Source organism: Ochotona curzoniae, unplaced genomic scaffold, assembly GCF_017591425.1.
Source record: "Ochotona curzoniae isolate NIBS_2020 unplaced genomic scaffold, NIBS_Ocur_1.0 contig_1014, whole genome shotgun sequence".
NCBI lineage: Eukaryota > Metazoa > Chordata > Mammalia > Lagomorpha > Ochotonidae > Ochotona > Ochotona curzoniae.
In genome coordinates this window covers 49,586,412-49,598,887 of record NW_024464920.1, presented here as the reverse complement: position 1 = coordinate 49,598,887, position 12,476 = coordinate 49,586,412, and the positions used below count along the sequence as shown (strand labels likewise).

General features: G+C 60.0%; 1 protein-coding gene across 1 annotated transcript; it reads left to right on the top strand.

Annotated features, from left to right (window-relative positions):
- Positions 1–1,594: 1,594 nt before the first annotated feature.
- RRP7A (ribosomal RNA processing 7 homolog A) lies at positions 1,595–7,410 on the top strand. Its single transcript, XM_040987101.1, has 7 exons — positions 1,595–1,778; positions 2,508–2,650; positions 3,666–3,791; positions 4,201–4,318; positions 4,553–4,650; positions 4,847–5,045; positions 5,496–7,410. Exons 1-7 carry the CDS (start codon positions 1,706–1,708, stop codon positions 5,579–5,581), a joined length of 843 nt encoding a protein of 280 aa, XP_040843035.1. The 5' UTR covers positions 1,595–1,705; the 3' UTR covers positions 5,582–7,410.
- The last annotated feature ends 5,066 nt before the right edge of the window (positions 7,411–12,476 follow it).

Here is a 12,476-nt window from a genome sequence, read left to right as displayed (position 1 = left end):
TCCATTCATGCATGAAATGTAGCTTGTGGGTGGGGTACACCTTAGGAAAGGAGAAACTGGCTAATTCTGATTAACTTTATTGTGATAGTAAACGTGGGCTGGGAGTGGTGGTGGTAAGCCAGTCTGCAGTGCTGGGGTCCCTTACGGGCGCTGCCTGCTCCACACCTGACCGGTTCCCCGCTCACACCTCTGAAAGCAGCAGCAGATGGTCCAAGTGCTTGGGTCCCTGCAGCAACCCGCACGAGGCGCGGATGCAACCCCAGGCCCCTGGCTTTGGACAGGCCCAGGCTGGACGTAGTGGTCATTTTGGGAGTGGGCCAGTAGAGACAAAATCTGTCTTTCCTCTCTAACCCACCTCAGAATGCTTCAAGCAAAATCTTTAAACAAAAAAAAGGGGGACTGGTGCTTGGCCTGGCCATTGGTGCGGCCTGTTGTGACGGGAGTGCCTCAGTTTGAGGCAGCCTACTTCACATCCTTGGAGGCAGGCATGATGGGCTCCCTGACACCCACGCAGGAGAACACAGGAGTCCCTGGCTCTGGCCTCCTGCCCAGCTCCAACTGTGTGGGCATTTGGGCATGCTTTTCTGCCAGTCTTTCTCCCAGAGAAAGGAGCCCTACTGGAAAGGAACCTCTCCTGAGCAGGTGTCATGGGCCGGCCTCGGCTGTCCAGCAGACCACGGCAGAGGAACCAGCTAGGGGCTCGGGGAAGGTGACCTTCACCCAGGCGGTAATGAGCTCCCTGGTGAGGAGGATGCCGGGCTTGCTGTGGCCGTGTTGCCTTGGAGCTGGCCTTCCAGATGCTGACAAGTGGGGTGATGTGAGCCCCAGGACAGGACCAAGGCCCGGGCCGGCCAGGGAGCAAGCCACAGGGCTCTGAGATGATGGGCTGGTCGCCCATGGCAGCCATGAGAGGAGACGCTGGCTGCTGCACACGGAACAGCCTCAGGCCCAGCAGTCAGGGAAGAAACCAGCGAAGCCACATTAGTGGCTGCACTGAGACCCACAAGAACCGAGCGCTGGCAGAAGGGGATGCCAGGGACCGGAAAGGCTGTGGAGGCAGTAAATGGAGTCCTTGAGATTCTGTACACTCACTGCTGTGACCACACCCTCTCTACCTTTTCCATTATGTAGGAGTTTGAAAGGTGGGAGAACCAGGGAGGGTTCGCTCACTGGTCTGCTCGCCAAGTGGCCACACAGCCCAGTGTGGTCCAAGCTGTAAGCCCGAGCTTAGCCATGGGCGCAGGGCCGAGGCGCGGCAGCTGCTGGAGCCGCCTGGCCACCAGCCCCTAGCTGCACTCCCCGCCGCTGGGGCTCCTTCTCCCTGCCCTGGCTTCCACCTCCCCGAGACGCCCCTGCCACGTCTGTCCGCCCACGCTCCCAGCCTCGCGGCCTCTTAGGGCGCCCGCCACCCCAACCCCGCAGATCCCCATCCGTCCCTAGGCCCCAGGGACCATAAGCCCCAGGAAGGCTGGGGCTGACCTCGCCCCGGGGCCATCGTCGCAGGCGGCTCGCGGCTGCTTGAGGCACAGGTGGCTGCGCAGGGTGCCCGCACTTGACACGGCGTCATCCGCAACCTTCGGTGCCAGCTAAGGGAAGAAGCTTGGGCCGCGCGCGGGGCGGGAACCGGCCCGGAACCGTCGTGCTGTCGTCATGGAAACGCGCCGAACTACAACTCCCGGCGGCCCCTTTGCTTCCGGTCGGCAAGATGGTGGCGCGCAGGAGGAAGCCGGCGGCTCCTGGTGGCACGGGGGCGATCCTGAGCCCGCCGGGCTACTCAGGTGAGGGGACTTGGGGGCACCCGGCCCGGGGAGCGGCAGGGCTTCGCGAGGCGGTGGCCAGGGACGCACGCGGCACCTTCCTCTTGCCCACACGGCTTTCCCGTGTGGGTTCACGTTTCCCACGCGGGGCTCCAGCTCGGCGCACGCTCTGCCCCGGGCGACCCTGTCCCTGTGTGCACCCCCCAAGAGGTGCTGAGAAAACTAGAATCCAGGCCCCGGGGCCAGGTTTGGGCTTTGCCTGCAGGAACACCTGCTCCCCACGCGGGAGTGAGTGCCGGGGTTTCCTGTCCCTTAGCTTCCTGCTAGTGAGCGTGCGTCCTGGGAGGCAGCAGGGATGGCTGCTTGGGAGCACCTGAATTCCCAGCTCCTGGTCCTGTTTCTGAGACCAATGAAAAAGAAAACTCCCCAGGGAATGCCAGCAGGGGCTCTGGCCTGGCCGGGGAAGGGAGAGGATGAGGGTGTTGGGGGAAGTGAGGGTTGCGCTGGAACCTGAGGCGGGTGGCAGGACCAGGGACTGTGGGCCGGGCCAAGTGGACAGCACACGAGGGGAACAGAGTGGGCCAGAGGGGGACATGGTGCGAGAATGTCTCAGGGCTGCAGCACAGTCCATCAGGGGTTGGGCCTTCCCATCTCTGCCCGACCTCGCCTGCCCAGGGTGAGGGCTCAGGGGAGAGGAAGGGATGCGAGCCAGCCAGAATGGCCTCTGCCCAACCGCTGATTGCCTTGCAGCCATCCCAATCAAGTTCTCGGAAAAGCAGCGGGCCTTTCACTGCCTCTATGTGCGAGAACACAAAATCCGGGCAGGCGCCCAGTCGGCCTGGCCGGAGAGGCGCACCCTGTTTGTTCTCAACGTTCCCCCATATTGCACGGAGGTGAGCCGCTTCCAGGGGTGGGGGGCTGTATGTCTGTTACTCAGAACTGTTTGTTTTCTTTTGCTTTTTAAGATTTGTTTTACATATATGAAGGGGTTAGAGCTCTTCCACCCACAGGGTGACTTTCCAGGTGGCTGCAGTGCTGGAGCTGGGCCATGCTGCAGCCAGGAGCCTGGAGCTCTGTCCAAGTCTGCCTCAAAGGTGGCAGGGGGCATCTTGCATTAGCAGGGAGCTAGATCGAAAGTGGAGCAGGCAGGATTTGAACTGGTGCCTGTGTGGGCTGTCGGCTTCGCACTTGCCATGGCCCCACGTGCTGGTACTTACATACCCGCAGGAGAACCTGCAGCAAGCCTCAGAGACCGACCTCCACACCCACTTCCAGACAGTTAGCATAGCTGTTCTGTGTAGGCTTCGGTGCATTTACAGAAGAGAGACGGGGATTTGCTCAGTTTTAAAATACATTACTTCCAGAAAAGAAATCATATTTTTCTAAGCCCCCCGAGTGGGAGAAGGAAGCAGTGCTGAGAGGAGTGGGTGTCCCCAGCTGCCTCTGCCCTGCCCATGGTCATGCACAGGTGTGTGGCTCCCTGCGTGTCTCCCTGCCCAGCCCATGGTCATGCACAGGTGTGTGGCTCCCTGCGTGTCTCCCTGGGGTGCCCGCAGCCCTTATCCTGGCTTTCCCATTCCAGCTGATGCATACCCTGGGCGCCGACTGATGGCTCAGCCGCTGGACGTGCTGGGGACCCAGGGAGCGTCCCTGCCTCGTGGTACCAGGCTGCTCTGGCACTGGCTGCTGTGGGCATTTGCAGGGAGGAACCAGCAGATGGATGTTCCCTCTCTATACCTGTCTGCCTTGGCAATAAAATGGAAATGACTTAAAAATAGTAAAAACATGCAAGCTCCCCAGGTAGGAAGATGTGACTTGAGTCCTCCAGGGCTCGAGTCCCCCACCAGGCTGCTCAGGTGTGGCCTGGAGGGGCTGTGGACACTCACGCTGCCCTCCCTGTGTCACCAGGAGCACCTGAGCCGCCTCCTGTGGCCCTGTGGCCCTGTGCAGTCTGTGCATCTGCGGGCGAAGCCCGACCTCGCCGAGGGCCCAGAGGAGCCCGGATCCAAGTTCTTCCACCCGAAGCCTGTGCCCGTAAGCCTCCCGGGACTGGCTTCTGCTGGGGCGTGGGGGTGGGGGCTTCTGTTCCTGCCCACATTGACCCCATTGCACTTTGTGGGAGCTCGGCATCCATCTCTGCGGGCAGGGCTGCAGGCTCTGCCCAAGCTCCCTGCCAGGGCAGACTCCTCCCCAGGCCGGGGCCTCTGCCGCAGGAGCGCTGCCGCCCTGCTGTTCCTGGCTCTCCAGCCCACACCTTCCCTGCCTGCAGGAGTCTGGTTGGCTGTGTGAGTATCATCTGTCCACTCTGGGCCTGTGCGTGCGGAACAGGGGGTCACTTCTGGTCAACATCTCTGGGTCCTTGGCCGGCTCCCACCAGCTTTGTAGCAGGTGAGGACTCGGGCCAGTGTGGGGAGGCCACCCACACCCTGACCTGTCTCCCCAGGGCTTCCAGGTGGCCTACGTGGTGTTCCAGAAGCCGAAGGCGATGCTGGCCGCCCTGACACTCACTGGCCCTTTGCTTGTCTCCACGGAGAGTGAACCCGTGAAGACTGGCGTCCACAGTCAGTACTGCTGAGGCCGGCAGTGCCTCCCTGAGGGCCTGCTGAGGGGTTAATGCGGGAGCTTAAAGGAGAGCGGGCAGGGGGAGGCCTGGGCAGATGGGCCCCGACTGCCTCTGAGACTTAGGGAAAGGGGAGCTGCTCCCGGGGCACTGGGAAGCACAGGACCCTGAGGTCCTGAGTGGAGCCAGGTGTCAGGCATGCGGCCTCCATTCCTTGTCCCTCCGTGTCCCTCAGAGTGGATAGCTGACTATACAGACTCTGTGGTCGACCCGGAGGCCCTGCGTGTGGAGGTGGACAAGTTCATGGAAGCATACGACCGCAAGATCGCCGAGGTGGGGATCTCACAGGGCTGGGGAGAGGGTCTCAGGCTCCCTTCTTCCCTCCTCCCCACGTCCCAACACTGCTCTGGGGGTCCAGTCGGTCGGGGTGAGGGCAGCAGACACCTGCACATTCCCAGAGTGGACCTCTATGGAAGAGGAGGTGCTGGGATCCCCGGAGCCTGCCCCGAACAGATCGCATTTCCTGTAGGAGGAGGCCAAGGCCCAGGAGGAAGAGGGAGTCCCCGATGAGGAGGGCTGGGTGAAGGTGACACGCCGGGGCCGGAGGCCCGTGCTCCCGCGGACAGAAGCGGCCAGCCTGCGTGTGCTGGAGAGGGAGAGGCGGAAACGTGCTCGCAAGGAGCTGCTCAACTTCTACGCCTGGCAGCACCGCGAGACCAAGATGGAGCGTAAGGCAGCCCTGGAGCCCTGTGCCCAGCCCTGGAGGGTCCTGCAGGGCTGCGCCATGACTGGATGCTCACGGCCTGTGTCTGATGCAGCCAGGCTGGTCCCGGCCAGGTCATGTCGCCAGCCCTCTGGTCCCCCATCACCCCTCACCCCTGTGCTCCGTCTCCCTTGGCTCTGCTTTCTGGCTTGAGTTGCCAGTCACCTGGGTTCCACCTGCACCTGGTGGCGCTGCGGTGGAGGCCTCCCCCGTGGGTGCAGCTGGGACCTGCAGGGTCCGTGGCCTGGGGCCTCCAGCACATCCCTGAGGGGCAGGCACCCTTCTGCCCCCAGAGCTCCCTCGTAGGGCCCAGGTGGTACGGGGTGAGGGTAGGGAGCTGCGAGGAGCACCCTCTGTGGGAATAGGGAGGACAGCAGGCACAGCTCACCCCACAGCTCATCCCCCGTGTCCCCAGATCTCGCACAGCTGCGCAAGAAGTTTGAGGAGGACAAGCAGAGGATTGAGCTGATGCGGGCCCAGCGCAAGTTCCGACCCTACTGAGTGTGCCAGCACCTGTGCCGGGGACCCCGCTGAGCACACAGGCTGGGAGCGAGGGAGCAGCACACACCAGCTGCTGTGGCTGTCCCAGGGATTGCCACAGCCCGACCACCAAGACCCCATCCCTTCCCCACCCTGCCCTACAGCTGTCCAGGAGAAGCCGTCCCACTGGAGAAGCTGTGCTGGCTGTGAGAGCTGCCAGCCCTGAGAACACAGAATGGTTTTATTTCTCATGCAGCCGGGTGGCAGGGGAAGATTCTGGGACCTTGGGGCTGGAGGACCAGGGAGGCCTGTCCCTGCTGTGGTGGAGCCTGGGCCTGGGAATAGGGGTGGCCGTCGGTGAGATGGGGGGCTCAGGTTACAGCTGGGCTTGAGTGTGTGCTCTGTAGAAAGGAGCTGATGGCGCCGGCCACGCGGTGGGGCTTGTTCAGGTATACGTAGTGGTTGCCTGGCACCTCCACCATCTGGAACCGCTGCAGACATGAGGGTTATGGTGAAGTGAGGCCAAAGTGGGCCCTGCCTGCTTGAATCCGGGAGTGTTCTTGTCGTGGGCTCCCCTGAGGCTCAGGCCCCCTGAGAAGCATGACCCAGGCTGGAGCGGCTCCTGAGATACCTGGGGGCAAAACAGCTCCGCCTTGGCCCTGACCCATCGGGCCGCCAGCCAGTGGCCTTCACTGTGGTGATGTGTGCAGTGGTGGCCAGATCTTCCCAGAGACCTGGGCCCTGCAGTCTCCTTGCCTCCCTGTGGCTGGTGCCCTGCAGTGGGGCGGGACGAGGCGCTCTGCTGTCTTTTGGGGTCCTGGAAGTCAGGATCTGTGGGTGGCAGTTGGTCCACTGCCCTATGCCTGGCACGCGGGGTATATGAGGGCAGTAAACCTGGAACATTCTGCAACAACGGGTCTGTTACCTGACTTCTGATTAGCAGGTTACCCTTGGCCTCTAGGGATGACTACCACGGCGCAAGATGGCCTGCCAGCTCCTGGGGCAGGGGCCTGGAGTGAGAGCTCACCTTGGGTTGGTTTTTTAGGGTGGTCACCATGAAGAGCGGCTCTCAGGTCGCTGTACCCCTTCAGGGCTCTGGGGAGCCAGGGTCAGAGTTCACCTCCACAGGCTAGGCCTGGGTTGCCCGCTGCTGCCCATGTCCTCCCTGGCTCTAGGACCCTCCCTCCCCCCCGCCACATGGCCCTGCAGGATCAAGGCAGCAGTGGGGCTGGGGAATAGGGAGGTTCCCCCCTCCCCGTCCTGCTTTGCCAGGCTCCCTTGACAAGCAGGACTAGGACCTGCAGCTTCTGGATGGCTTGTGTCAACAGCTCCCTACTGACGAATTTGATGGTGTGCTACAGCTGTAGGCAGAGAACGGGGGTGAATCCTTGCCAAGAAGCCCTGGCAGGCCCGAGCCCATGGTTGCCAGGCCTGCACAGCTGCTCAGCCACTCACCCCAGGGCAGGCTGTCTGTCTCACACCTCTCGTGACCTGGGACTGGCTGAATGATGGCCGAGATGTGACTGGCTGGTCCTGGAGCCCAGTACTGAGCTGTGGCCCCTCCCCGCCCCCTTGCCTTCCTGGGTGCCCAGGCTTCTTCGCAGCCTGGTGCAGGCAAGCAGAGCCACCTGCCTGCTTCACGGGGCTGACTTTGCAGCAAGAAGTGCCTCCCATCGCAATCCTAGCCACCTGTCTTCCTGCTTCTTTGATGAGTCTAATGGACTGTCCCACACAGTGACCCAGACACTGGATACCAAATACGCAGTGTAGCTGTGTGATCAGGCTGACACTGAAGGTGGACGGCCTCTTGGATGCCCTGGCTTAAATAAAACTACAGTTGGTTGTGCCTACTTAGGAAAGATTTATTTGCAAAAGTGATCGCTCGTCCATCTACTGTGCTGGTTCCCTCCCCAGAAACTCGCAACAGCCTGGGCTGGGCCATGCTGAAGCCAGGAGTCTGACTCCTTCCAGGTCTCCTGTGTGTTGGCAGGGAGCAACAGGCACTTAGGCTACCCTTGGGTGCACTGACAGGAAGCTGGGTTGCAAGCGGAACGGCCGAGACTTGAACCTGCCCTCTGATGCAGGTGTGGTAAGCATTAGCTTACCTTGCCTCACCGTCATGCCACCCCCATTTTCTCACTTCTGATGTGCTTCTAGGAAATGTGGAGTTGGGGCTGGAGCTCCTCCCTGCTCCCATTGCACTGGCAGTCACTCGCCTGGTGTGTGTGAAGTGGGCAGACTTTTCGGGGCCCACACTGTACCCCCACCATGGCCATGAGTGCAGATTTGTGTAAACAGGAAAGCATGCGTTTGGGGCAGCCATTTCTTGCTCCTTGGAGCTGTCCCAAAAACCTGGGTCTCGCATCAGCCCCAAGGCTCAGTGACCTAGGGAAGAGGCTGACCATGCTGCCTCCTCTCCTGTCCCCACAAGCTCTCAGCCTTGGAGCAGTGGCCAGGACAAGGCTCCAGGTGTGCCCACTCATGCCTGTGGATCAGAGCACAGCATTCCAGGAGAGACGGAGGACCCGGAAGGCTGAGCTAGCAGCTGCCGGGAGATGGCGCCAGGGCTCAAAGTGAGGCCAGGCTGCCAGCCGCGCCCTCTATGGCCTCATGGCCTCCCTCCAGTACTGCCCTGCTGCCAAGACTGGGACTGAACTGGTCCCCGTGGTGGGGAGTGGGGCCACAGTCCTGTTTTACAGAAGGACATTTCTTGCCCCGCCACGTAAACTCGGATACCTCAGCTGCCTGGGCCTCAGTCTGACCTCGGCCATGCAGGCCATGCTGGGAAATGTAGCCGAACAGGAGTCTGGGTGGCAGAGGTGCCACACGGGGCTGTGGTGCCAACTAGCTCCTCTTCCACCTCCCTTTGGGGCTACCTTGTGCAAAATTCACCCCTGAGACCAGAGGGCAAACAGCCTTCTGGGAGAGCACTTGCAGGGCGATGAAGGGGAGGGTGCTCCCTGCCTGTCATGGTCACGGGGCTGCCTCAGGGTTCCTGCCTGCTCAGTAACCGAAATAGCAAAAACCTCTACAACAGAAGCGTGTGTGTCCGAGTGCACACACACACAGCTGATCCCACAACACAGCTGGCAGCTGGTGGGCAGCTCTGTGCTTGGGAAAGCAGGAGAGGAGTTCCTTAAGATAGAAAGTAAAGGAGGAGGCAACTGAGGGAAACATTACATTACATGTTTTTAAAAAAAAAATGACCAGGGCCTGGCGCGATAGCCTAGCGGTTAAAGTCCTCCCCTTGAACATACTGGGATCCCATATGGGCGCCAGTTTGTATCCCGGATGCTCCATCTCCCTGCTTGTGGCCTGGGGCCCAAAGCCTTGGGATCCTGCACCTGTGTGGGAGATGCAGAAGAAGCTCCTGGCTCCTGGCTTCGGATCAGCTCAATCCCGGCCGTTGCGGCCACTTGGGGAGTGAACCTTCAGATGGAAGATCTTCCTCTCTGTATATTTGCCTTTCCAATTAAATCATCATCATCATCTATGGACTCAGCATTGTGGAGCAGTGGGTAAAGCTGCCGCCTGCAACAATGGCATCCTCTGCGGGTGCCAGCTCAAGGCCCAGCCTGGCTTCCGGTCAGCTCCCTGCTAATGCTCCCTCGAAGGCAGCAGGAGATGGCCATGTACTTGGGTCTCTGCCACCTGTGGCTTCCAGCCTTGCCTGGCTCCGCTCTGAGTGTGGGGACCATATGGGGAGTGAACCAATGGCTGCAAGATCTCTACCTGCCTTCCAAATACATGAAAGCAGACTTCTGAGACACGATGCAGCTGCACACATTACCCTGTGGTGCTTTAAACATCAGAGGAACTGACCCAGAATGCAGTTGGGAGACTTTCTCATGGACCCAAGACCTAACCCTGCGAACCAAAATGAGGGCACAGTGGGTTAAGCCGCTGCCTAAAATGCCAGCATCCCATGTGGGCACCAGTTGGAGTCCCCAACTGTTCTGCTTCTGATCCAACTCCCTGTCAACGCACCGGAGAACAGAGCTAAAGATGGCTCCCATGCTTGGGCCCTGAATCCACATGGGGGTCCGGATGAAGCTCCTGGGTGGCTGGCCACTGTGGCCATTTGGAGAGTGAATCAGTAGATGGAAGACAGTTCTGTCCACCTGTCTAATTTTGCCATTCATTTAAATACATATTTAAAAGGATCATGGATTATGCTTGCACAGACTGTTGCCAATATGATTCTAAACCAACTGAGAAGCCAGCAGGCACACAGCGAGGGGCTGTGGCCACAGTGGCACTCACCAAGGTGACCCTCTGATCCCTGTTCAGTACCAGCCCTGCAGGTGGAAGCACAAAGATGGTGGGTGGCCTTGGTGCCACCTGTCAGGGGAGGGGACTCATCTCGGGGATCCCGGGTGCTTCCAGCCAGGGCTCGGCTCTGCTGCCTGGGGGGCAGTGGGCCCTGCCCCTGATACCAGTTTGCCAGAGCCCACCTGACTTGCATCCCAAGGCCTCAACACAGGCCACTCCAAAGGGGTGGGAACATCCAGTTTAGCTGGCATTGAGCACTCTAGCCCAAGGTTTACGGTGTCTTGACCCCAGGAAGTGGAAACTGACCAAGGCTGAAGCCATCACTGAGTGGAGAATCACACGTCAGGCCCCTCACGAGGCCTCCCACGGCCACCCTGGCTGTGTCGGAGGGCGGGCACAGCCCACCAGGAGCCATGCCCGTCCAGCAGTGCTTCCTGGGCATCCCCTAGAGAAACTGCTGGGCATGGGTGGTGGCCAGCCTGGCAACCACCGCCTGAAGTGGGCGCTCTGCGGCAGGGCAGCCGGGGGAGAGGGCTGGGGTGCTGGTGAGGCCTGCAGGCATCAACATGGGTGAAGAGCGAGGCTGCTTCTGCCTGCCCGCTGTCCGCCCAAATGCCACCTCATAGCCAGGCCCCTACCCTCCGGCTGAAAACTGCCAACAGTTGGTGACAAGTACGTGGCCTGACTTCTTTTTATGAATACCATTTATTTTCATTTGAAAGAATTACAGAAAGGAGACACACAGAGCGAGATCCTCCATCTACTGGTTTACTCCACAAAATCATGCAATGACCAGAAGCGAGCCAGTCTGAATCCAGGAGCCTGGAGCTTCTTCTGGGTCTCCCATGTGGGTGCTGGGGGGGACCTGGGCTTCCCTCTGCTGCTGTCCCAGTGGGGAGCTGACCAGGAGTGAGGCAGCCGGGCCTTGGACTGCCTCTACACACGTCAGTGTTGCAGGTGAGTCAGCCCACCACAATGTGGTACTGCCACCCACTGCTTTTAAGATTTATTTACTTATTTTTATTGGAAAAGCAGATATATAGAGAAGAGGAGAGACAGAGAGGAAGATCTTCCATACGCTGGTTCACTCCCCAAGTGGCCTCAACAGCCGGGCTGCGCCAATCCGCAGCCAGGAGCCAAGAACCTGTTCCAGATCTCCCACGTGGGTGCAGGGTCCCAAGGCTTTGGGCCATCCTCGACTGCTTTCCCAGGCCACAAGCAGGGAGCTGGATGGGAAGTGGGGCTGCCGGGATTATAATCAGCACCCATATGGGATCCTGGCATGTGCAAGGCAAAGACTTCAGCCGCTAGGCTACTGCACTGAGCCCCTGTTATTATTTTTTAAAATCACGTAACGAGAACTGGTGCAGTGGTGTAATAGGCTAATCCTCTACCCCCAGCACCAGCATCTCCTATGGGTGCTGGATTTCAAGTCCCAGCTGCTAACTTCTGATCCAGCTCCCATGATGCTCTGAGAAAGCAGCAGAGGAAGGCTCAGGCCCTTGGGCTCCTGTGCTCACATGGCAGAACTGGAAGGAGCTCCCGGCTTTGGACTGACTCTGCTTGGCCGTTGTGGCCATTTGGGGAGTAAACCAGCATGTGGAAGATCCTTCTTTCTGTCTCCCCTCTCACTGTAATTCTGCCTTTTGAATTGAAAAAACAGAAGGAAGACTAAAGCCATTGCTTAAACGAACAGACCTGAAATATACACAGAAGTTATCCGGAACTCAAGCACCCAATTCTGACTCTCATGTGAAAAACCAACGAGAACTACAGGGGAGCTGAAAATGGCCAAGCCAGGAGGCTGGCCCCACACGCACGAAGCCTCCACGCCAGGCTTGCATGACGCAAGTGGCAGAGACAGGCAGCCAGGCCCCAGCCAAAGCAGAGAGGAGCCGCCAGGGAGTGCGGTAGCCCCCTGTGGTCAGGGCAGGGGGTGGGGACCATACAGCCCAAAACAGTGTTGGCGACAGAGAGGCCACCTGGACAAAGATCGGGTCTGATCCAGACCTGTGGTGCGACCCAAGGCATCAAAAACTCACCTGCAGGAGATAAACCCCAGAGAGACCAGAGCCCAACCCCAGCTCTGAACGGATTCCAACCCAGAAGCCACAAGCAAGTCCCAAAGAAACCATACCCCAGGAAAGGAGGCATCCGCGCACCTGCCCCTCGTGCAGAGGACTCTGGGACACTGGGAGCAGCAGGCGGTCAGGAACCTGCAGGTCTGGGCACAAGCCTCCCAACCCCCAGGAGATGACTGCCCCAAACACTAAGAAAAGGCACTGGACCCTCCACCTGGCCTTCGGGCAGGACTGCAGTGCATGACACCACAGGCTCCAAGGGGCACAGTGGTGGCAAGTCTCACCCCCTCCCTCCACGCCAAGCGACGGAGCGAGTCCAGGCTGAGTCATGCACATGTCCGCAGAGCCAGGAAGCCAGGCTGTGCAGGCTGGGACAGGTGGGACACTCCAGCAGCCTTTGCGGGGGCTGCGCAGGTCAGCCAGCACATTCTGGGGCCCTCTCTGCAGACCTGCCTCAAGGGGCTGCTGGAAGTCAGGGTGGGCAGTGTGGCATAGTGGGTTAAGCCAACGCTTGGGACACCCATAGGGAAGGCTGATTCAAGCCCCAGGCACTCTGCAGGTGC